This window comes from Buceros rhinoceros, unplaced genomic scaffold, assembly GCF_000710305.1.
Source record: "Buceros rhinoceros silvestris isolate BGI_N320 unplaced genomic scaffold, ASM71030v1 scaffold10444, whole genome shotgun sequence".
Lineage (NCBI taxonomy): Eukaryota > Metazoa > Chordata > Aves > Bucerotiformes > Bucerotidae > Buceros > Buceros rhinoceros.
Genome location: NW_010407661.1, coordinates 21695 through 47077, shown reverse-complemented (window position 1 = coordinate 47077; position 25383 = coordinate 21695). Strand labels below are relative to the sequence as shown.

At 44.3% G+C, this 25383-nt stretch overlaps 1 protein-coding gene across 1 annotated transcript in view; it reads left to right on the top strand.

The window, feature by feature from the left end:
- Positions 1 to 1946: 1946 nt before the first annotated feature.
- Positions 1947 to 25383, top strand: part of LOC104492064 (piezo-type mechanosensitive ion channel component 2-like) — a gene marked incomplete at its 5' end in the record, with an annotated part of 29499 nt that continues 6062 nt past the window's right edge. Inside the window, 14 exons of the mRNA XM_010134565.1 lie at positions 1947 to 2122; positions 8192 to 8359; positions 10453 to 10845; positions 12170 to 12428; positions 12935 to 13117; positions 13533 to 13785; positions 14518 to 14650; positions 15065 to 15212; positions 15328 to 15542; positions 17525 to 17683; positions 18969 to 19116; positions 21709 to 21897; positions 22300 to 22392; positions 23608 to 23780. Coding sequence (XP_010132867.1) covers positions 1947 to 2122; positions 8192 to 8359; positions 10453 to 10845; positions 12170 to 12428; positions 12935 to 13117; positions 13533 to 13785; positions 14518 to 14650; positions 15065 to 15212; positions 15328 to 15542; positions 17525 to 17683; positions 18969 to 19116; positions 21709 to 21897; positions 22300 to 22392; positions 23608 to 23780 — 2690 coding nt within the window. The remainder of the gene's footprint in view (positions 2123 to 8191; positions 8360 to 10452; positions 10846 to 12169; positions 12429 to 12934; positions 13118 to 13532; positions 13786 to 14517; positions 14651 to 15064; positions 15213 to 15327; positions 15543 to 17524; positions 17684 to 18968; positions 19117 to 21708; positions 21898 to 22299; positions 22393 to 23607; positions 23781 to 25383) is intronic.

Here is a 25383-nt window from a genome sequence, read left to right as displayed (position 1 = left end):
GTAATAATAATAATAATAATAATAATAACAAATAAATAAGATTTAAAAAAAAAAATAGAGAGGGCAACAGAAATGTGGTGTATTCAGGATAAATTCTTCTTTGGAATACGTCCCAGCCTAAGGCAGGGGATGGTTTAGGGCACCCTGCATCAGCAATTGCATCTGGATCATTATGGTTAATAGTACCAAGTAATCCCTACTCCTGGAGCTTGGCTAGACCCTCTTTAATCCCTTTTTAATGTGGCTATCAAAGATCCTACAAGACGGAGTTCTGTAAGTCATTCCATATGGTGAGTTTAAAGTACTTCCTGTTGTTCATTTAAACCCTCGGTGGATTGTTTTGGGGTCTCCTGTGGATCGGAGACATACTCCGTTTTGCTCTGCGGTTCCTGATTGTATAGATCTGCATGGACTTTCCTCCCCAGTCATTCTCTTCCAAGGTGAAAAGTCCCTTTCTTCGGAGCCTCTCTTCACACAGAATCCGCCCAGTGCCTCTGATCGTCTTTATTGCCCTTTTTGGTACAATTTCCAGTTTTAATATGTCCTTATTCAAACTGGATGACCAGAATTACACACTGTTTTCGAGGAGTGGGTGAATCACAGATTTATACAGGAGGATGATGTGTTTTCTTTCGTTTTCCCAGCAAGATCTAATCGTCAAGCTCCCTGTATGTAGCGGGTGCCCTAATTTCAGAGGCACAAGCGTTTATTACTGCAGAAGCAGCACAACTTGTATATGAACAAACCTATCTATCAAAAAGCCTGAGCTTCAGATTTCATTCTTAGAAATTTTTTTTAATAACAATTCAGATTTTAAAAATTTTTTTAAATCTTAGGTTTGGGACAGTGTGGAGGGCCAGAGTTGAAATACTAGTAACTAATAATGTTAGGAAAGGGAATGCAGGCAGTATTTTAGAGGACTTTTATTATTTTAGCTGGGAAAAGTCCTTGCATAAAGCTTCACTGCAAGTCAGAAAAAGTGGCTGTTCAAGAATAGCAACCATCTTCCCTCTCAGTCTGTCTTCTGAAGTCAATGCGATTGCTAGTGGAACGAGTTGAATGTGTTTCTGCCTACGAACAGGCTATAAAATTCTCAGTTTTATTCTTGTGACATGCCTTTAGAATTCTGATTGCAATTTCGTGGCCAGCAAGAATTGATTCTGTGCCCAGGTCTGGGCTGACAGTTAATAAATCCATCCTTTCCTGAACTTGCTTGATCTTGAAGTCACAGAGAAAGAGAAAAGGTCTTCAGTGTCTTTTTCGTAGTTTTTCAACTGTATCAATACTTTTATCCATAGTTTATTAGTAAATCCTTATTTTGGGACACTGATGAAAACCTAGATCAGTTTGTACACGACCTGTTTCTTTATTTCTTCTGTTTAAAAAGACTGCTGCTGACCACTGGTAAGATGTGTGATGTTCTCAGAGGCAGTGAAGCTATCTAAAAGAGTTATCTCAACAGCTGCCAGAGCACAGGTTGAGTCGAGCTCCCAACCCGCGCCTCATTTTCATGCTGAATGACCTGCTGTCCACCCAGCAGAGTCTTCTGGGCTATATATAGCCTGAAACTGCTTGTGTTGCTCCGATTCTGCTTGAAAATCCAACACTTTGTGCAATGGTAATTTAAATCACAGAACCACAGACGGGTTTGGTTTGAAGGGACCTTCCAAGCTCACCCAGTCGAAGCCCCTGCAGGGAGCAGGGACATCTGCACCCAGAGCAGGGGGCTCAGAGCCCCAAGGGCCAACCTGACCTGCCATGGGGCCAGCCATGGGGCTGCTCCCACCAAGTCAGAATCTGACTTGCACCCTGAAAAAGAACTACTGGTGGGAGGTGGTTATTTACTAGGAAGCTGTTCGCACAGTCCTTAATCTGTCCTTTGCCAAACAACAGAAGAAACAGGGTCCTCACTGCCCCCTGCAATGTACCTTTGCTCTCCTCCACAGGGAAACGTTCCAACGCGCGAGAGCATCCATATGTATTACCAGAACCACATGATGAAACTTTCTAAGGAGTCAGGATTGGACTCAATTGATAAAAATCCCAGTCAAGCCTCTGGTTTGCAAGCCTCTGAAAGAATGGATAGTTTAGATTCAGCAGCTTCTCGTGACAGTATGTCCAGGTACTGATTTGATTTGATTTTGTGAAAGATGGATCATGCAGTAGATGTAATTTTAGATAATGTCTAAGTACTGACAAACTTTCTAATCAATGTTGAATCCTCTTTTGATTTATCCATGCCATTATAATAGTGAAAACTCTGCTGTGTGTTACTATGCCTTTACAGCGGTGGACTCGATTGTTGGCTGAACTCCTTTTCCACTGCATCACTCCTCCACTGCTGTTTCCCCTAGAATTAGGAGTCATTGAGAGGGGTTCTGATCCCGTAACGAGTAATGGGAAATAAGAGCCTGCTGAGAATGCCTATGGGATACTGTTTTAGGAATTCAGTCGTGAACTTTGGGGAACGATCATTCATAGACAATATTTTGTCTTTGTAAAATAAATCATTGTCTGTTGCCCACAAATCATAAAAAGGCTTTGCATTGTGAGAGATCCTGGATTTGAGAGAAGAAAATCCCCCTCTCATACACAGAGGGCAAAGATCAGCCGAAGAGCCTGATTTCCTAACTGCTCTGATTCCAGTCCAGCAGAGCTACGCAGTTTGGGGATCGAATGCCCATGCTAGTTCAGGAAAACCACCTTCCTCATTCTTTTCGGAAGACGGATGCCGTCAAGTCCCTTGCCAAAAGTACCGCGTGCTCCTGCTGCTCCGTGCGCACACAGGCACACACATTTACTTCCTTCTTTTACAGAGGCAGCCTGTTCCCACCGTGCCCCTGGTGTTCTTGACTTTTAAGAGATTGCAGAAATTGTCCAACACGAGGGGGGGAAGGGCGGGCTTTGGAAATCCAGCTGTTCTTTTACAGAGGCAGCCTGTTCCCACCGTGTCCCTGGTGTTCTTGACTTTTAAGAGACTGCAGAAATTGTCCAACATGAGGGGGGGAAGGGCGGGCTTTGGAAATCCGGCTATTTCATAATCCGTTGCACTCTGCTGTCTCCTGTTCCTCTCTGAAGCGTGGCAGTATCACGTGGTGTTTGATACTCCCGGCAAACTCGGTAGCTTCTGCGTACAGTAAATTGTGCTTAGCTTTTACTAATGACATATGGGTAGATGTTAGCAGGCTGAAAATAATGAGGGCTTGTCTTCCTTCCTGATGTTATTGAACAGCAAGTGTAAGAGAGTGCCTGTGAGCACTGCGCTTCAACAACACACTCACAAATTGCTCCCCTGGGTGAGCACCAGCCTTTGAGAGGTTCGTTCCAGTAAAAGCACCAAACCTGAGCAAATCTTTCTCGGTGGCTAGCTACCCAACTAAGCAACACCTCTGTGTTTTGTCTCACAGTGTTACCAGAGTCAGATGACGTGAGGAAAATGTAAAGCCAAATTCTATTACCAGCTCACTTGGAGCCACTTGAGAATTTAACTCCACCAAGTTCAGTCTCACTGAAAGAAAGAACAGTCGTGCCAGTCCTGTCTTCATGGAGTGGTTTTTGGTCACACTGTTTGATATAGACAGAAGAAGTTGTCGTTATTATACAGCCGTGTTAGCAAGAACATTAACTAGAAGCAAAGGGAAGCCAATTCCAAAGTGGATTATAAAGAAGAACGAACAAATCTTGCAATTGTCATGAGAAAATTCTGCCTCCTCGATGAGATGGTATCCAGTGCTGAGCTCCACTTAGTTGGTTTTGGGGTTTTTTTTTTTTCAGAATAGCCACCCCTTTGTCACCCTGCTGACATTTAAAATTTCTTTTCAAACTTGGAGAATTCAGTGATTCTGTGGAGCCGCTTTGCAACACAGAAAGTTAAATCTTTCACATGTGTCACTGTCATCTCTCTTTCCCCAGAAGATGCCACAGGACCTGTCAGGGAGGGAATAGCACAGGCAGTGGCGTGCCTGATTTCTCTAATCTCAAATTCTTGTTCTGGTAATGAACCATCAAATATTCTTGCACAGAGAGGATCTACAAATTGGGCACATCTGCTATGATAATAATGACCTGTAATTAGAGGAAGCAAAAATGAGTCTGTTGATTGAAGGATAATGCCATCTGTTTTTTGGGGCACCCTTGTGTGTCTCTTCCTGGGGCTACAAAAATGCTTATGAGCCTTTTTAGAAAAGGGAAATATTTTAAACTTCATGTGAGTTTTTTGAGGATTTTTGTTTTAATCGCCCAAACAAGAGATGGGGGCATTTGTCATTTCAAAGTAATGATTTCCAGTAAATGTAAAATTAACTTATTAAATCTAAAGCATCTCTCTGATCACGGATCACAGATCTAGGACTGCAATGGGAAACTTTTGGGAAGGGGCAGAGGGTTTCTAAGCAGCATTCCGGGTATCCTTCTTTGGCTGCCCTGCACAATGCTGGAGTGGACTGATGAGTAAGCTGGGCATGTCTGGAAGTTCACAGGGCTGCGGGAGCACAGAAGCTCTTCCGTTCTGCTAATACATGTTCCTCAGTACTCAGGACAGGAATTACTGTAGGTCTGCTTAGCGCTCTAAACACTGGGTTTCCAGAGAGAACAACTTGCCTGATCAGCTGCAGGAATTGTACGTTTCTTGAGAAGTTCAGGGCTGACCCTTGTAAATATTATCCAGGGATGTTGTTCTTACCCTAGATAAAGGAGTTTTGCAGAGTATCCTTTGTGGGATTTTCACTTTTAGCAGGGCTGTCGTTTATTCTCAGTCATTTCTCCACACAGTAGTTAGAGGTGTAGCAAGGTGTTTATTGTTTGGTTTCTCTTTATGTATAAAATACTCTCGTGTAACCTAGAGGCAAAGCGGGCCAGGAGGAGAAGAGGCTGATGTTGATCCTTACAAGCTCTTTGAGGAGCACCATCGGAAGGGATCTGGATCTAGCATGGTAGAACACTCGCTGCTCTTTGTTTCCGCTTGACTGATGAACTGCTTTTTAGGTTAAACAGCTTGTGAATCTCAGCCACGGTGCTGGGAACTTACCGAAACCAGTTGGCTGCCTGCATGGGACTTTGTCTACGATGGTGAAATAGCAGCTAGATGCAGGTCCCAAGTCAGATTTCAGGATACTCAAAGTTCAGTCGGTATTAATTTTTTCCCATCACAAATAATGTTCTCAGTTCCCAACTCTACCTGACTGCAGGCTGCAGGCGCGAGCCCCTCATCCTCCTGTAAGAGCGAACACGCAAGCGCAGTCAAGGCATTTACAGACACCACTTTTCATCTGTGCTTCCCTCACCAGATGGGAGAGTAGGACTTGAGGCAAGGAGTAACGGAGAAGTAACGTTTGCCTTGGGAGGCAGGAGAAAGGATTTAAAGAGAGTCCCAGTCTGAAGCTGGATCTGGGTCTGCTCTAGGAGCGTGAATGATAGGAAATTTTGGGGATCTTTGCTTGCAGGTGTTGGGGGTATAGTAAAGGCAATGGCAGTCAGTAATTAGCCCACGGAGAGAAAAAAAGCAGAAAATTTTTTAAGTAACCCCTTAAACTGTCTGGGAAGGGTAACTTTGTTTAGCAAAAAGGAAGTCATAAAGTAAGAAATTTCCCGCTCGCCAGGGATAAAAACATCTCTGCTATATATATCCCCATTCGAAATGGATACCTGACAAACTTTGTATAAAAGGCTGGAACTTGGGGCTTTTAATGAACATTCAATTTAAAATACCTAGTTCTCAAACCATTTCAAGAAGCTAATGCTTCTCAAGGTCTCCAAGGACACAAATTTGGAAAGTCACTCAGGAAGATATGCTTGGATTAAATTTATGTGATAGTCAATGACTGAGTCACCATCAGCTTTGCCAAGTGTAAATCGCTCCGCTTTATTGGTGCTCTCATTTCTTCCATGTTCGGAAGCATGTTCCTAAAGTACCTAAAGAATAAACAGACTGTGCTACAGGTGTCATCTCATACACATCTTTTGACATTCAAGGATGCAGAGCAGCTGCTCAGTCAATAATTCTGATGATTTATCCTTCATTTAAAACAACGTTACGCCAAATTACTGCAGGGACTCCATCTGGACAAATGTTTTTATCTTTTGGGGTTAATGCATGTTTTTCCTTTGATTTTTCTGGGACCCAGGTCGGAACTTACGTATTTTGGAGAGCAGCTGGCATATGTTTCTTCCATTGAAAATAGATGAATGGGCATATGCTCCTTTGATTTCAGCTTGGAAGATTCCCTTTCAACTATGGCTGCATTTAAAATACTTCAACACCTCAGTAAAAGGTGTTGCTCTTGAAAAGAATAAACTCAGTCCTTGAGATGTAAAATAATACATGGATAACATTGTAGCACGCAGACAGAAAGGTAATCTGCAGGAAAAAAATGTTTGCTTGCTGCCATCTCCCCACCTTTAAACACCAAAACCTCACGGATAGTACAACAACCTGGTTATACTCCCTAGGTGCATGTGGAAAGAGAAACCTCCTCCCTCCTGACCCCCTGGAGTCAGTAACGGGGAGCGCCAGCTGATTTCCATGCTGCCAAATCAGCTCTCTAGGGTGGATCTCCTGTTCCTATAGGAAGCAGCATTTGCTGCTTCGTCAAAACCTCGCACCATGCAGACAGCCCGCCCTCCAGGTCGTGTCTGGAGGATGCTTGTGTGCCTTTGTGTACACAGGGAAATAATGAAGTGGCTCCTGAAGGGTCTTGGCCAAGTGAACTGGCAGGACAGAGATGGCCCTGCTGTTAAGATCATTTTTAAGCAAAGTATTTCACAATACCTCGACCCGTAACACTTGGTGATACTTTTCTTCTATTCAAAGACCAAAGTGTGCTTTTAGCCTCAGCCCATTCTGTCAAAAAAGACCATCTGTCACCTGAGTCTTCTTCGCTCCATGTATTTTGCTGGTTTCCTCCCTGTTTTCCTTAAGGCACTAATTGCAAAGCATCACTTAATGCCAGCAGATTTTTTTTTCCTCACTTCAAGCTAGCAAGGCCAAAGAAACACAGAAAACACCATTGCATTTCCCTTCTGACGTCTTCCCCAGTTCTCCATGCCCCCGATCCTTGCCAAGGAAGCAAATCCCCTGCTGCCACAGCTCAGGTGTGACACAGATGGACTCAAAAAAAGAAGAGCAGAGTGTAAATCCTGTGTTTTGGGGTCCATCCTTCTCTCATTGTATCCGAGAGACTCAGGCAGGTCACTGCATCTGTTAAACCACCAGGTCCCTCGACTTATTTCATAGGCATCTGTGTTTTCCAAGGATTTTTACAGGAGAAATAATTCTTTTACCTACCATATGTCATTAATGTGTTTGCTTCTTTCCTGTTGCTATGTTATGTGCTTGTATTTAATTACGTACTTTCTTTCCCATAACTCATCCAGTTGTTCTTCTTTTCTCCAGTAACACATAAATGCTCAGTGTATGGTGTGTGTCTCTGGTGTCCTGTTGTATCTGATAAGTGAAAGGAGATAAGGGTTTATTACATCTATGCTTTCTTTCAAGACATGCATGTTACCAATCCTGAAATCATTTTTAAGCTGCAATTGAAATAAATGAAAACCTCTGGAAGGAATCATCAGGGCTTACGACTAAATATCAAAATAAAAGCCATCCCGTGCAGAGCAGGTTATATTCAGCGTGCACCTACCAGCCAAGAAACATATCCGATTTGGCTCTTCGGTTCGGAAACAGGATTGGCCAATGTCTGACAGCTATTTTACTATTTGTGGAATACAAGTTTATTCAGTTTGAAATGCTCTTTTAGGAAATTGGCTTGTACCTGTATAAAAAGGTTCGGCGCTATGTCGTTAATAAAATAAAATTTGTACAGAGGGGGTCACTGCCCAAAACATTGTTGTGGCATTTGAAAATTTCACAGGGAAACAAAGACAAAAAACCTCCTCACGTATAGAAGTTGGTGCCCCTGGAAGGCACGTGGAGCACTGTGTTGGGTTGATAACTCTTTGAGTAGTGCATAGATGGCGGTTAACCTTCTATAGCCCCTATACAAATATGTCCATGAGCAGTCTGTGCCTAAAAATGTGTTTGCATGGTGACGCTGAACAAATCCTTATCTCCTCTCTGAACTTTGTTCCTCGTGTCGGTGTTTTGCTGCATGGCGAGCGTGTTTGTTGACTGAACCGTGTGTACAGTAATACCACTTGTCTTTAACACTGTCTTTATAACTGTTTGCGCTGCTAGCTGCTACACCGAAGCAACCATGCTGTTCTCAAGGCAGTCAACCCTTGATGATTTAGATGGACCAGACACTGTTCCTAAAACAAGTGAGCGCGCTCGACCTAGGCTTCGTAAAATGCAGAGCATGGATATGTCCTCCTCCTCCGCTGACAGTGGCAGTATAGTGTCAAGGTGCTTAACTCATGCATGCTTCGTTCACTCATTTCCCCGTACCGTTGTCTTACTGCGGGGGACAGAAAGGTGGCGGTTGCAGATACGTGGTGTACAGAGTGGTTTGCATGGTTCGTGGAAGCTTCACTCCCTTCTGTGTTGTGGCACAATTCTCAGATTCAAATTCTCAGGGTCATAATCTAGGACTCATTTGGTGGTTCACTTCTTACTCTGTTTTGGTTTGGTTTTCATCTTTATTTCACGTATTTTGAAAAGTTCTTCCTTTACATTACACTGGCTGTCTAAAACCTAGTACAGGCTGTCTGAAGCCTGTATTTCTTCAGCTAAAAAAGAGCCTGGTTTTCAGAGTTACCGAGCTGATGGCTGTTCCTATTAAAATTGGAGCTGGAAGTGAAATTTCTCAGCTAATCTGTTATCCTAAATATGGACTTGATGTCTAATGTTAGAAACTAAGATAGGCAAACGCTGGCCCTGCTCTTTCAGTATTTCCCCATATAAGAAAGGTTGCTAAATCTGTTTTGATTACTGCGCTGCTGATTTACAGTCTGAGAGGTGCTGGAATGAAGAAAGGGAAAATAGCTGTGAAAAGATAGCGAACAGTATTAATATCCAGTGCAAGAGAGAACTGTTCAGAGCCAATCACTCTTTTTCAGCAGGTAAAAACCACGGGTTTAGATGACATTGGGAAATGTTTTAACTAGTATTAGAAATACGAAATTTTATGGCAGAGTCGATCATTCTTTTTCAGCGTTTAAAGTGTTTTACAAATTTTTGGTGTCGTTCTGTTTTGAAGCGATGGGACTTTATAGGTTTGTGCATTTTAAGCAGGATGAGTGTTACCATGAATCATCAAAACACACAACCTAGTACTGGTGTTACACGTCCTAATTGAGAGTCTCCTAGAAATAAAGTGATCTAACATAGCCACAAAAAGTTTCAAAGCAGTGTGAAAGAAAAAGAGGTGGAACCTAATTTTTAGTTTTGGCAGGAGATGGTAGTGCCAGCTGGCTTTGCCAGTGCCAATTTTCTTTAAAAAGTTATACTTTAGGTGGAAACGTGGCCCCCCCTCGTTTCATAGGAGCGATGTGAAATCTGATTTTGTCTCTGTTGAGATACAGGAACATGCAGCCGACAAAAGTCACTGAGTTGATGCCTATTGTCTAACCTATGGAGAAGGACTGGAATGGGGACTAAAAAGAGGAAGAGTGATGTGAATTTGAGATGTGAAAAAATACTTGTGAGGGATGAAAAGGGTGAAAGCAAAGCCAAGAAAATTTTTTAAAATTGTGGTGTCCAGATTCCCATCTGGAGTCTTAAAGCTGCTTGAATTTACATCAGCTGAGACTGTTGCAGCACACAGAGCGTTAAGAGAGAAAGTGGGGAGTAAGCAAAGCTGGGAGTAAGCAAGGTGAGCAAGCAGAGAACTGAACAGAGTGAGTAAGAGCAGTGAAAAACCCCCTTAGGTACATAGAGAGGGAAAGCAGGCAGGTGAGGAAAAAATGAAGACTGTACTGGAGAACACAGAGCAACCTAAAGGTAAGCGAGACTCCCAGTTACCGGAGCAATTTTGTAATCCGGATTGTATTTCTCCATGTTAACAATTCAGTTGTTCTTGTCTTCGGAATCAGAGTCGGGGTGTGTGTTCAGCTTGTGTTCCAGGGGCGTGCAGCACCCACACGGCGGTCGTTAAAAACACCATGTTTAGAAGGAACGCCGTGGCTGCTTGTCGTTCACCGCGGAGCATGCTTTCCATAGGTGGAACAGCGAGCCCTGATTCTGGTCAGAAAGTGTTCGAACTACTTTCCGAAAGTCAGGGTAGTTCCTCTTGGTGATGGTGTTACTTTGCCCTTTGCTGGTGTGGAAAAGTAGTGAATCACTGTGAGATCGCTGGATGTCGTTGGGGGGCAGATGGACCCAGATGGTCCATCTGCGTAAGAGGAGATCGTGATATATTTTCTACCAGATTGTGTGAACTTTGGAGGCCTGGGAATGCAGTGGGGTGGTTCAGCTGGCTACTTAAAGGTACAATTAACAAACTTCGTTTGCTGGGGAGCCTTGTAAGCCTCAACTCTCTCTCTGTCCGTCCCTGACAGTGAACCTACGCAGGTCACCATGCTCTATTCTCGTCAGGGGACAGCGGAAACCATTGAAGAAGTAGAAGGGGAACATGAAGAGGAAGGAGCCCACTCTGCCCCAAGGCCCGAGGAAGAGGAGGTGGAAGATTATAGCCTGGGCTCAGAAGGAGCTGTGTATACCCCTGATACTGATGTGCCATTGTACTCCACTGTGGATAGCAATGCAGAAGCTCCACCTTCCTATAGCAAAGCTGTCAGCTTTGAACACCTCCCCTTTGGCTCCCCAGATGAATCAGCTGGTAAGAGCCTCATGATGGTGAGCCCAGACGACAATCGGACGGACAAACTTAATGATACGATTCTCCCTCCATTGACGCATGAGCTAACGGCTAGTGAGCTGCTTCTGAACAAGTAAGGACCTTCGAGAGGGAAAAACTGTTGGTCCCAGTCTGTGAAGTTTTGTCATTACTTTGGGGTTTTTTGTCTCAGAACTAGCCTACAGTTTCTGATAGAGACCTTGCACTAAGTTTGATGTAAGGTAGAAGTCGTTTCCTTTGCAGTTGTTCTAATTACAGATTTCTGAAAGGATTCAAATTCCTGTTGGAAGGAATCTCTGCTTTCTCCCCAGATACCATACCTAATCGTTCTGATTAGCATCAGATTTCTGTGCTGCAGTTGTCACGGGGTCGAGGGCTTTTCTAAATATTCCTTGTGTAGAGGGCTTCTCTTCTCCAGGCAGCTGCGATTTCCAGTAAGTTTCCTCCAGGGCTAGCTGGGAAAATGTTTCTCCTTTAATTATTTTGGATGACTATAGGGGAAACTCTGACCTTTGGCAGAGTTTTTGTTTAGGAGCTAAGGGCTATGTGGAGAGACCACCTTGCTAAGCACTTCCATAAGGGATAGGATGCTCCTCCCTTCTTTGCCCCTCAAGACACGGTGCTCAGTAGCAAAACCAGCGCTGAGGCGGAGATGCAGCTGCAGCTCTTCTTCTGCTTTCCAGCCTGGCTGGGGGAGAGCCTCCCTGAATGCAGGGACAAAATCTTACATGGTAGAAGTGCTTTTCAGCCTGACTGCACCTGGAGAGAGAGCGGCTTTGTAGCTGCAGTGTCTTTTGGTTTTCCATAGTCGTTTTTGCTTTCCAGTGAGATCTTTTCTGAGGCCAGGGCACTCTTTATGAAAAGCAAAGAGAACTGTGAATGTCTGTGAAAGTCATGAAATGATTTCTTGCTGCCCTTTATATTGATTTGAGTTGGGTAAGGGGGAGAAGATTAGACTCAGCTAATGCTCAAGGGCTTTTATTACATTCTAGTCTTATGTCACAGGACTATTCATATGTCTGCTGATGGACCTCTGGAGCTCCTCCAAGCTCCCATCTGTGCTGATAAATCAGATATGAACCCAGAACAGGGCCACACCACACCACCATGATGTGATTTACATGAAATATGTTGGTTGGGCAACTGTAGGAAAGCGGTGCTTGTAGAAGTTCCTGGGCCAGGCGGCTGCCTGGGTAAACTAAAAACCGGCAGAATGGAGCTTCTAGTTATTGTGCCTGAAATCCTTGTTTTCTGAGCTTAGAGTCAGGCTATTTGATTATAATACCAAATCCCTTTTTTTTTCTTCATTGAACTCAGCAGCAGAATTTTATACTTTTTCAGAAGGAAAAATAACAATTTAAAAAGCAGCTCTTGTGAAATGAGTTTTCATTTCATTTACGATACTCTGCTCCTCACAGGATGTTTCATGATGATGAGCTGGAGGAGTCAGAGAAGTTCTATGTTGGTCAGCCTCGAGTCTTGCTGCTTATTTATGCCCTGTACAACACGCTGGTGGCCCGGTCCGAAATGGTGTGCTATTTTGTGATCATCCTTAACCACATGATCTCTGCCTCCATGATAACGCTGGTGCTTCCCATCCTCATATTCCTTTGGGCCATGCTGTCTGTTCCTCGGCCAAGCAAACGCTTCTGGATGACAGCTATTGTCTACACTGAGGTATGCTGCTGGTTTTGCAACCCCATGTCTGCAGGAGACATGTTGTGAGCTTTGTACGGTCTCTTTTCTGGTTTTGATGTCTGGATCAGGAGCCTTTGGCCCTTCATATGAATATAAATATTGGCTGAAGTCCTCAGCAGTTTCTGTGGTATGAAAAGGTCTTGTTTATGTTTTTCTTCGTGGCAATGAGCAATATCCTTCCTGGCATGTAACGCAGTTGTCACAAGGACAGATCGTTTGCAAACATCTACTATATAATTGGTAATCAAGAGTCAACATACACTGCTGGTGGTATCTCAGGCACTACTGAGCATCACCTGTTGGAAAATGTTGACTGACTTCATTACTGAGGCAATGTGAACTGTTGTTCCTCAGCAGCGATGAATATGTGTGTTTATCTTCTCATAAAGCTGTCAAGTAGTCATATTTCTCCCCTCTGAGTGTCACAAGGCTGTTACAGCAGCCGTGCTTATAAAACACCCCAAGTGTGGTGTGTTTCCGAACAGGTGGCCATTGTCATCAAGTACTTCTTCCAGTTTGGCTTCTTTCCGTGGAATAAATATGTGGATTACACAAAAGATAAACCTTATCATCCACCCAATATTATTGGCATTGAGAAGAAAGAGGGTTATGTGCACTACGATCTTGTTCAGCTCCTTGCTTTGTTCTTCCACAGATCCATTTTAAAGGTAATCTGAGTTTACATACTTCCTTCTCTTATATTTTTATTTTAGTTACAAGTTTTTTGGTCACTCGTGTGGTAGAGGAAAGTTGCTTATTTGGATATTAGGAACAATTTCTTCCTTTAAAGTGTTGCCCAGGCCTGGCCCAGGCTGCCCAGGGAGTGGAGTGGAGTCCCCATCCCTGGAGGGGTTTCTCAAATGTGTAGATGTGTGGCTGAGGGACATGGTTCAATGGTGACCTGGTTAACGGTTGGACTTGATGGTCTAAAAGTTCTTTTCCAACCTAAGCGAATCTATGCTATCCCAACCCAATGAATTTGTCTTCCCCGTTGTGAACACACGACTGAGCTTAGCAATGCCTGTGAGAAATACTGCGACAGAAATAAAAGGTTGAAATGCTCTTTTCTTCTTTTTCCACTAGTGCCATGGATTATGGGATGAGGATGAGAAAGGGGACAGCTCCAGTAATAAAGAAGATACTGATGATGAGCTCTCTCTGGCAGGAGACAGGAGAGACTCCTCTGCCTCTTTGAAATCTGTCAATCTTGCGGCATCGGTGGAGTCCGTCCATGTCCACTTCCCCGAGCAGCAGACCGCCGTCAGGAGGAAGAGCTCTAGCAGCGTATCGCAGCTTTCACACAGGTCCAGCTTCTCCTCACACAGATCTAAGAGAGGTAAATGTCATGATTTTTCTGGGATTTGAAGAGCAAATGTTCATTTCCCATAGGATCATCCTGATGAAACCTTGTGCCGGTTGCTGTGGAGACCTCACAGGCTACTGACTGCTGCTGCTCCTCAGTGAGGGAATAGGATATGAACCAAAGTATCTTCACGTTTGAACACCCTTCAAGCCTCCTTAAAGTTCAAATGGAGAGCCATACTTTATGTTTTTAAAATGACATTATCTAAAACCTGGGAAAGGAATGCTCAGCGTGGCCCAGATCCAGAATTTCAGGTTCAGCATCATCTACAGCTAGAGGGAATGCAATCATATGTGCTTTTCACATCTACATTCGGTGATACTTGAAGTGAGAAAAAGTTTTGGTTAGATTTATAGAAACAGGTTACGTATCCCACCTTGAAAAAAGGACAGGCTCGGTCTAGTCTGAATGTGTTTATTACCAGTTGAGAGGACAGAGCAATTAAATATTTGCCTTTATTCCTAGTCTTCTCTTTTCATAGTTAGTTATTTATCAAGTTTTGATCTTCCAGTGATTAAACCTTTTCCAGATGCTCTCAAGATTTTGTCGTATTGGGGAAAAAAAGCAGAAGAATTCATTTCAAAGCTTCTTTCCCACGTGGGACTCGTATATGGGATGGAAGTCTCAAGATTTATTACTCTCAGGTTTTTGTATTTAAACTTTGATTTTGAACTAGCGTCTCTTCCCTTCCCATTCTTTTTTCAGGAAGTACCAGTACACGAAACAGCAGTCAGAAAGGAAGCAGTGTGTTAAGCATCAAGCAAAAATCCAGAAAAGAGCTTCTTATGGAAAAGTTTCGGGAGCAAATGATCAAAGCCAAGGCCTTTACAATTAAAAAGTGAGGAGCTGCGTGGGTCTGGGTGGAGGTTCCAAACAGTAAACCAGCTTTGCAAAAAGAGCAGGTTGCTACTTGTGTTAATTAAAGGGGGTGAATGGGTACGTGTCCAGTTCATTGTATGCGGATGCTTTGACACCAGCTGAACATCAGACAAATCAGTGGGTGTTCAAACAGCATCCGCCTGATAAAAAAGCCGAGTATCCTGGGTGAACCTGGTTGGCTCTGTCTATTTCTACCGAAAAATGCTAACACAGTGGTTTAGAAGCAATCAGAAGGTGGGACTGGTGTCTGTGAACGCTGGCGGGGTAGATCTTTGATGTCTTTAGACTCATTAGTGATATCACACCGAGCCGTTCTTCTCATCAGTGCAAGTTACGGTGCTCTTAAATCACATTGCGGTCTATGTTGTTTTAGGACTCTCCAGGTGTATGTGCCCATCAGACAGTTTTTCTACAATCTTATTCATCCAGACTACAGTGCAGTGACTGATGTGTATGTGCTGATGTTCCTCGCAGATACAGTGGACTTCATCATCATTGTGTTTGGATTTTGGGCTTTTGGGGTATGTCACAGAGGCATCTCTCTGTAAATCCTCAGCAGGATTTACATGCTGTAGATGCTAGCTATCATGTGAGTGACCTCCTTCCTCGATTACTCTGTTTCATTTTCCTTTCCAGAAACACTCTGCAGCGGCAGATATCACCTCTTCTTTATCAGAAGACCAGGTCCCAGAAGCATTTTTGGTGATGGTGCTCATTCAGTTTGGTACCATGGTGGTAGATCGAGCGCTGTACCTCAAAAAGACTGTCATGGGAAAGGTCATCTTCCAGGTCATCCTGGTTTTTGGAATACATTTCTGGATGTTCTTTATCTTGCCTGGAGTGACGGAAAGGTATAACCCGTATAATCAGACAGTATGGGTGGAATACTGATGTTCTACCAAGTTGTCTGTATTTAGATTTGAGATGCTCATAGCTAAACTTTGGAATCATGAACAGATTTCTTCTTGGTCTCATTTCTAAGCAGAATGTTGTAGTGGCCTTCCACAGCAATAACTGTGGCCAACATAAAATTGAGGAAGAATTAGTCGTATAAGTATGTACAGAAATATTCTCAACTCAGGCCAAATGCAGGCAGGTGAGAGAGATTTTGCCTGTAACCGAGTGATTAGAGCCCTCAGCTGAGACAATATTGGCCTTTGATTCAGCTGCCTAATCCCAAGACCGTGCACGCTGGTTCAGAAGAGTGAATAGAAAATATCTCTGTCAGAGTAACATAAATTAGCACTTCCCTGGAATGTGTGAACAGGGAATTTAAATCTCCTAAGACTGAGGAATGTCTAAAGCCCTTGTCTCTTCTGAAGAGCAAAAGTTCTCTTCCCCTGCTCCTGCCACATGGCTCTGGAGGCGATGTGGAGGTGGTTACCTGCTGTGTGAAAGCTTGTGCCACATGCCTAGTCAGGACCAATCTCAAACCCAGCCTTTCTCCTCGCATGGCTCAAGGCAGTTATCACCTCAGGCTGCACTGCAGAGGTGTTAAGGTTCCCTCTTGTGCTTGGCTAACTCCCCTCTTAGGACTTTGAACTGCCTTGAAGTATTTACCTCACTCCATTGACTATACAAGGAAATTTGTTAACAGTCAAGTTGTTTTATTGGGAAAAACCAGAATAGGTGCATAGCATAAAGAAAGACTGAAAGGTCTCATTTCCTCTCAACAACAGACGCTTTATTCTTCCTCAGTGCAGTAGTAATTGTGCCCCAACTTGAAGAAAAAATGCATTTTTCAAGTGGATCTCCTACCTACTGAGCATTGAGAATTGATATAAAACTTTTGGCTCAGTTTAATGGGAAACCCTCAAGTCAGGCTGATTTACAGAAGCCCCTGCATATTTCTTAATGAAAATAGTTTTGTGGGATATAATTCAAAATGTCGGATCATGTCTGGTCCACAAATCCTGTCCGTCATGAGGCATCTCCTGCACTTCCACCATGCTATTGAACTGCAGTCAGAAGTGGCACGTGTTCACCAAGATGTGCTCCATCCCCCTGACCATGACGTGTGAGGAGAGGTTGAGGGAAAAGGGTTAGATCATCTGGAGAAGAGAAAAAGTGAAGAGCTGTCTTCAGGTACATATTAAGAGGGCGTTGAGAAGAAGCAAAATTCTTTTCGGATAGGACAAGAGGCCACAAGGTGGAAAAAAGGGAAGTTCCAGTTAAATACGATGAAAAATCTTTCCACCGTGACGGCAGCCGAACACTGGAGAAGGTTGCCCGGACAGTTTGAGGGATCTCCACCTTCGGAAATACTCAAAACTCTGCTGGAGAAATCCCTGAACAATTTGGTGTGATAGACCTGATTCAAGCAGGGGAGGATGAAAAGGATGATCCTCGGAGGTCACTCCAACTTAAATTCCCGTATGAGTTTGTGGCCTTGGAGCTGTCCCCTACCAACACAAGCTGCCGAGGTTCAGTTCAGATGTCAGCCCTCTGAAAAGCCGAGAGGAGCATCACCTACCCAGGGCTCACAGAGGGACGTGCCATCACGGGGGCCGAGGGCATCCTGGCCTGTGATGGGCAGCAAGGCACCGCTAGCATCTGGAGGGAGAGGGCACTGCCCCAGAGCCCTCGCTCTTCAGAAAGCCTCATCCCAGTCTCTCCCCTGTGACCCTGAGGTGATAGGAGATGCTGTTTATAGACCTTCTCATCCAGCATCACTCAAATACTGTTCTAACCCTGCCGTGGGGTCAGAAACCAAGGGCTTCTCACAGGATTTCAGGAAAGGGAAATTGCCAGGAGCACAAAACATTTCAAACTAATTTAGTCATACACAGATACAAAGCTCATCATTTTCCTTTCTCTGCCTTTTCCTCTACAGGAAATTCAGCCAGAACACCGTTGCCCAGCTCTGGTACTTTGTGAAATGTGTTTATTTTGGCTTATCAGCGTATCAGATACGCTGCGGATATCCAACTCGTGTTCTTGGCAACTTCCTCACAAAAAGTTACAACTACGTCAACCTGTTCTTATTTCAAGGGTAAGTCTAGACCTACTGCCCGCCTTTCTTTTGAGAAATATGGATCTTTTATAAGGAGATGATATTCAGGAGTCCTTTCCACAGGCTGCTGGAAATGCACAGCACTCTGTATGTGCCCTACGTCCCCTGTAGCCCACAAAAAATCAAATTTCAGGAAAATCAGTCTCCCGCTCTGAATCCAGAAGCCTGGCACAGCAGTCAGCCATTCAGGCCCCTATGGAAGAGATGTTTTTAACGCTTCTAAGAAATCATCTCTGTCAGCAGAGGTAGGGGCTGCAACACTGTGCTAGAAAACAGCTGATGTTGTTGGCTCTGCAGTCCTAAAAAGTAGTAAGGCATCAAATCCCAGGGAGAGGTTTGGAGCCGGTCCACAGGCTTTACCCCAGCAGGTGAGAATAATAAAGTGAAGGACAATACACATGAGAAGTACAAGCTACGCATCAAAAAATAGATGTGCCTTCTGAGAAGTGCTGCACATTGGAAACTCTTCAGGACTTCGGAGGGATAGTGCGACTAACAGGCACGACATCTCCTCAGAGTGCAATCCAGGGTGGCAGAGGGAGGCATACCCCACCCTCCACTTACGCCGCTGCCATGATGTTGTGATTAAGCCAGTTGAAAGCACGTACATATTTCACAGAAAAGCCGGAATTTTAGCCTTTCCCTAATATTTTCAGTATGGGCTTGTTGCATTCCAGTAGTAAAAGTTGCAGAAGAAATCTTTCTTCACATGAATTAGTCTTTGTGACCTGGCCAAGCAGAAAAGCGTGGGGCTAGTAAAGGGAAGATGCCCTCTGAACAGCTGCTCTGTGCACGCTGCTTTCCTGTTAGCCCACCTTCTGCTGCTGCTTAGTCCGGAGTCGTAACCCCAGAGCCGCTGGCAGCTGAGGACTGCCCGCCTACTGCAAAGCACCGCCTGGTGCAAGGAGGTATAAAACCAATTCCTACCATCCCGTGGAAAGGCTGTTCCTCTACTCCACTCCCAGGTCAGAGGAATTTGGGGATAATAGAAAGCCTGTCTCGTACCATTCCGTCAGTGGCTCAGTCACAATTACTGGGCATAATGATGCCTGTTCATGGCCTGAGAAGGAGATCAGGTGAACATGAGCTATGGCAAAAGATGCCTCCCCCAAAACGTTCATACTAACCCCAGGATCTGATTGTATTTGTGTTTGCAAAATCACCTGTTAAACTGTCTTTTAATATTGGCTTGGTTGTCCCTTTTGTCATATATACACTTACTGTGCTCATTTCTGAGGAGTGCTCTGCTGTCATCTCCCTTCAGGTTCCGCCTGGTTCCATTTTTGACTGAGCTGAGAGCAGTAATGGACTGGGTTTGGACTGATACCACTCTCAGTCTTTCCAGCTGGATCTGTGTTGAAGATATCTATGCTCATATATTCATCCTGAAGTGTTGGCGAGAGTCAGAAAAAGTAAGGAAGCCCCATATGAGTGATCCAGACCTCCTCTCCCCCACGCAGAAATGAAGTGAAATAATCACGAGTCCATAAATAATTGGGAAATCCACCACGAAGGCAGTTTGTTCGGAGAAACACCTGGTGTTTATGTTCAGAAATATTCAGACTATTGGGTACTTTATGTTAGCTGGCAGTCGCCACAAGTGAAGTTTCAAATGGCTTCTCTTTTGTGCCTAAGCTGATTTTTCCACCGTTAACGCGAACTCCGCAAGCATGGGCCTGCTGGTTTAATTGCATGCCTGAGGTTCAAGGCTGGGGTTGAAAGTCGTGGTACTCACCCAGGCTCATTTTGTCCCTAACAACCAGACGAGGAACCTGCAGTAGCAGGGCAATGGTAGCTGAGGAGAAAGGTCAGTAGAAAGAAGAGCTTGTGCCTCCACGGTGCAGGTCCCAGGGACACGTGGGTCATGTCGCCACAGGGGGAACCCAGCTAGCTCCTTTATCTCGGGAGAGTTCCCGCACATCCCAAACTGAACTGCAGGACAGAGAAAGCCACCATTTGTCTGACTAAAATTCCAGTCTCTCAAAATCGTTTAAGCTTCGGTTCAAATTAAACTTGCAAATTCTGGATTCCTTATAACCGCCATAAAGATTGCAACCATATGCTTGCTCATTTTGCCAATTTGAAAAAGAAATTAAGGAATCTTTTAAGAGTGACCCAACCAATCAGAAATTGTACGTCTGCAGTGGAACAGCTGCATTTTTAAGTGTTACTGACGTATTTCTGCTTTTATGATAATCCTGTCTCTTAATGGCAATTACTTTCCAAGTATGTCACTTAGAGTAGCTCGAGCTGAAGTGCACACAAATCTTTGTCTGTATGACTTCCATTTCTGCCATGAACGGAGTGTCGTCAGAGGCTTCAGGAGTCAGGGAAATAATAATCCAGCGTCTGACTCTCCATCTCACAGTGGTTTTTCACACCACAACAGGATCACTCTGTGTTTTACATAGCACAGGTCTGACGCGGGAAGTTCTCCACATCTAAGCTAATGCAAAATAACGACCCATGACTTTATGAGTGTACTTTGATTCTCTCACTCACGTTGAGTGAAGCGCCTAAGTGCTTTGACTGCTCGAGCCTCGCTGAGCCATTCTGTTACATCATGAAAAGTGCCTGAACTAATCTCATGCAGACGAATAATAAACCCCTGGTGATCTTGATATGATATTTTAATGAAAACAGTATTCTGTAGTGCAAGATAAATGACTTGATACACTGCTTTTGAAAAGTAACTAACTCGTTTTAAATATAGTGTTGTATTACAAATTTAATATTCTCCTAGGGCTTTATGGATTCATGTTGTAAAGCAAGAACAATTTCCTGCAAGCCAGATTCCTGGCGTGCGTTTGAGGTGCAGCGCAATACAATGCGTCTTTATTTTGCACGTGCAGTATGCGGTGAAAGTCAGGATCCTCAAACACTGTGCAGAGTTAAACCCTGTAAGAGAATACACCAAAACAAATGGCAGCGATGGTGAGGCATTGTACAGGGTGGCGAAGCTGTTAAAATATTCAATCAATCACGAGGCCAATGACAGAGGGTGGGAATTACGGGCAAGGCAGAAAGATGTGGTGGAGTCCCCATCCCTGGAGGGGTTTCCCAGCCCTTGTGTCAAGGTGGTGCTGAGGGACAGGGGACAGTGGGGACCCGGCAGTGCTGGGGGAACGGGGGGACTCGATGGTCTTTTCCAACCGAATGATTCTGTGCCATGCCGTGTGACCTGCTTTGAAAAGAAAAGGATAGAAGCAGAGTCGCTGTTGGTCTCAGAAGCTAAGCAAGGGAAGGATGTTACACAGCAGCATCGAGGCTTTAGGAGCAGCAACAGATCTTTAAGCATTTTAAACAGGCAGTTGGTGTGGGCTTCACTGGAAACAGGTTGGTTCAAAACTGTGAACAACTCTTGGAAATAGCTGGTGTGAAATGTGAGGTGTGAAAGGAATGTGGAGGTAGCGCGATATCAGACAGTCCAACTGATTCTGCATGCCAGTGGCTGGCAAACCATTTTTTCCCCCCTGAAACAGAGACTGCAGCATTTCAAGCTCTATGAGAGGAATTCTGCCTCAAGGAGCTTTGAGAGAAAACTGTTTGGAAGGACAAATACAGGAGAGTGGGTCACTCCCAGCACCAGTCTTTTGAACACAGTGCTGTATCCCTGTCCCTGCTGTTAGTTTATATTTGGTTCTTGTGAGCTTATGCTTGCACTCAGGCAGACACAAAATTCAAATTAACCCCACCCAATTTTTCCCTTCTCTTTGGCTGTGAAGAATCAAACCCACAGAGGTTTACAGTGTTTCTCACACCAAACTCACACTTGACGTGGGTTCATTTGGCACTTTTCTCTGTTGTCCAGGAATTCAGTATCTGTGCAGGTTTGGCTAAAAATCTCAAAATAACTGGCCTGACAGTGGGTGGCACATTACCCACAGAAGATGGAAGCCTTAAGATTGCTGTATATTGACCCATCAAATCATACCAAGTGTATGTCTCTTCTGTGTGTATGTCTGAGAGAAGAGACATTACCATGTTGCTGTTTGCTTTTGCAGAGATACCCCCAACCAAGAGGCCAGAAGAAAAAGAAAGTTGTGAAGTATGGAATGGGTGGCATGATTATCGTCTTGCTGATTTGTATTGTCTGGTTCCCACTGCTCTTCATGTCTTTAATCAAATCTGTTGCAGGCATCACCAACAAGCCTCTAGATGTATCAATCACAATAACTCTAGGAGGTTATCAGGTAAAAAAGAAGAAAGGCTAAAAGCAAACTGGTTTTGCACTGTATTTCCGTGTGTCGTTTCTTACTCCGTTGAATCGAACTCTCCTGCCTTATGCAGGAGATCAGGCAAGCTCCCACAAATGATCCCTTTGGGGTTTAAAAATGCGTTAGTTTATTACTGGTGTAAAATATTACCTTCATTTGCAAGTTAAAACCAGAACCTACTAGTGGAATCTGAATGAATTATCCTGCAGCAGGAACGCTCAGATAACTGCCTACAGGTTCCCCGGTAGATGTAAGACAACTGGAGGTAGCTTGTGTCTCAGTGGAGTATGATCATAAACTCCTGTTGAATTGAGTGTCTTGGACTGTGATGCACAGGTTGTCGTAAATGTGACAAATGTATGTTCTCTTGTTTCCCAGCCTATTTTTACAATGAGTGCTCAACAGAGTCAGCTCAAGGATTTGAATGAGACTGATTTCAGTGCCTTTCTGAAAAACTATAGGGGTAACACTGTAAGTGAACTGTGGAATACCTCATTACTCAAAAACACGTGCATGTTTCCGTGGAGGCCATTCGGGAGTTTTGCTTGTGTGGTTATGAATGCTCGGCAGCGCTGCCGTAATTTGGAAGGTGTTTCTACAAAGAGGGTTTGCATGAGTCGAGATTGGGACAGATCAGTTGTTAGGACAGGGCTGGGTTATGGGGAGACAACTTGCCATCGATCAAAACAAACACCTTTGTACAACATTATGGAAGACAGAAACCCTTGCTGTCCTGTCACCTGAATAAAAACCTTCCCTCTAAATGATACACACCTTCAGGAGACGTGATGCTGTTGCCAAAACAAGTGTGCCGTGGGGCTGTCCCTGTGCTCCTTCCTATAGCTTCCTTCCACAGCTTCCACCTCCCCGCGAGGAGATGCAGTGCTGTCAAAAGAAAGTGTGTACGGCCTAGAAAAGTTTTGACCTTAAGATGTCAAAGCATGAACACTGTGAGATAGTCTCACTATTTCATGGTGCAACACGCACAATGTTATTGCAGGTTTCTACAGCAAAAAGACTAGTACTCAGCAGAAGCTGTTTCATTACTAAAGTAAATGGAGTTTGAGCAGGTGTAACTTTAGAAGTGCTTGCTTCTGGCCCATTCAGGAATTAACGGATTTTGATATTCGATCCTACCAGGTAGACCATGTGTTATAGCAGTAATATCGTAACCTTGACCCGCTTTGGAAGTTAAAAGTTGCCTTCTTCTTTGCAGGCGTCTTTCTGTGCAGAAAGATGCTTAACAAAAGACAGAGCAAAATTGTAACAGGTTTAAGTAGACTCTCCAGAGTCTACCTGATGGACTTTCAGGCTCACTTTGGCCTACATGGCCATCATTCTTCAAACAGCAGGGCCATTTTGGGTCTGCCCCCTTAGCTCGGCTATACTTTGTTTATTCCCTTTCCCACCTAAAGGCCCAGTTGGTACCTAAAGAAAACCATCGGTGCAAACCATTGTGCTTACAACTAATTGTGTAGATGTGGTAGATGTGGTGCTGAGGGACAGGGGTCAGTGGGGACCTGGCAGTGCTGGGGGAACAGGGGGACTCGATGATCTTAAAGGTCTCTTCCAACCTAAACGATTCTGTGATCATGCAGTTACAATTCTGCCTGACTGGGAAATGTGGCTCTGTGTCTTGTGACTATCACCGCACTGAAATGTTCTTGTCCTCTTCTGCACCTACAGGCTGCTTTGCAGTTTTTAGAGGGCTATGGAAAAGAAGATATAACTCTAGCAGATCTAGAGGGAAATTCAAACTCTTTATGGACCATCAGCCCCCCCAGCAGAGAAAAAATGATACAGGGACTGCTGGATTTTTCAGCCGAGTTCACTGTAGTTCTTTCCTGGAGCATTCAAAGGTAATTAACGTGGTTGTTAGGGCGTTGATGAATCATTTGCAAAGTCTTTGCTCAGCAGAATGGCTCCAAGCTGCAAATTCTATTGTTGCTGCAGAACAAAAAATCCTGACAGTGGAGGGAGAGAGACAGAGAGAAGTGACCTTTGTTACCCAGGAAAACATTTGTTGCCTGCAGCTCTCAAAAAATAGAGAGAAGTGGAGTCACTTCCAAGTACATTATTTAGAAAGGCAGGGTGGAGTTGTCAGTGGGGCTTGAGGAGAAGGAGGGAAAAGTGAGAAGATTTTAGCCAGTTTTAAATGGAGATGTTCAAATAAACTGCCTCAAACAACAACCCAGTTAGCATTTATGGGAACTGAATACTTAGACCTAGTTAAGGCATTAAAACCACGAGGAAGTAAAAGTGCTTGTCTCTTGTATTAAGGGAGTCTGGAACTGACACCAACTATTTTTTAAATACGTGTGTACTCAGAGACTTTGCTATGCAAACTGCGTAACAGTGGCACAGATCCATCTTGTTGAGACCTTTGCCTGTTGACTTGTGGTTCCTTGGGCCTCGGTGAACTATTACTTTACAGTGAAGTTTTTTCAAGAGACAGCCCAGAATATAAAGTAGTTGCACACAGGCTAGAGCACCCGCAGTCACCGAGGTGGTTTGTTGGCTGCCGTCTGCCAGCTGGGATCCCCATAGACTGCTGGATTAAATCAGAGTTAAGCCGTCACTTCATGGAAATTAAGTAGCTTTGCAGGCCCAGTATCTACCTGTCTTGTTGGAAGGAGACACCGGATTGTTACAGCAATCCTCAGCTGAAGACTGTGCACAAGTCAGCTGAATCACTGTGGGAGCTCTGAACATGCTGGGTCAGTCCTTCCACAGTCAAAAATAGGCTTGTCATGAATCTGCACCCTTAACTTTATTTGACCTCCCTTATTTTCCTGGAAGCATACAGTATTAGCTAGTGAATTACATCACTCCAGCATTTCTGAAGCTTACATTAATTTTTAATACTGCTACTCAGTTTGCCCATGTGCTTGCATAACTGCAACTGTTCATTCGCTGGTTGAAAGAGACCTTTTTCACCCGCAAATTATATCCTGTGGATTACATTGTGACCGTGAGTGACTGTAAGTGGTAAAGACCTACCGCAGTGACCTTCCACTTGTTCTCCATAAAGAGAAACTGCTGCCTTCTGTCTAGGCAAGGAAACCACAAGCAGATGTAAGATGAGCCCTCAGGGGTCCATACTGAGACCAGGGCTGTTTAATATCTTCATCAGTGACATAGACAGTGGGATCCAGGGCTCCCTCAGCAAGTTTGAAGATGACACCAAGCTAAGCGGTGAAGTTGACTTGCCAAAGGGACAGGATGGCATCCAGAGGGAACGGGACAAGCTGCAGAAGTGGTCCTCTGTGAAGCATATGGGGTTCAACAAGGCCATGTGCAAGGTCTTGCACCTGGGTGGGGGCAGTCCCCAGTATCGATACAGGCTGGGAGATGACTGGGTTGAGAAGCAGCCGTGTGGAGAACGACTTGGGGTCCTGGTGGATGAAAAGCTGGGCTGGAGGCAGCAATGTGAGCTCACAGCTCCAAAGTCACATTATGCAT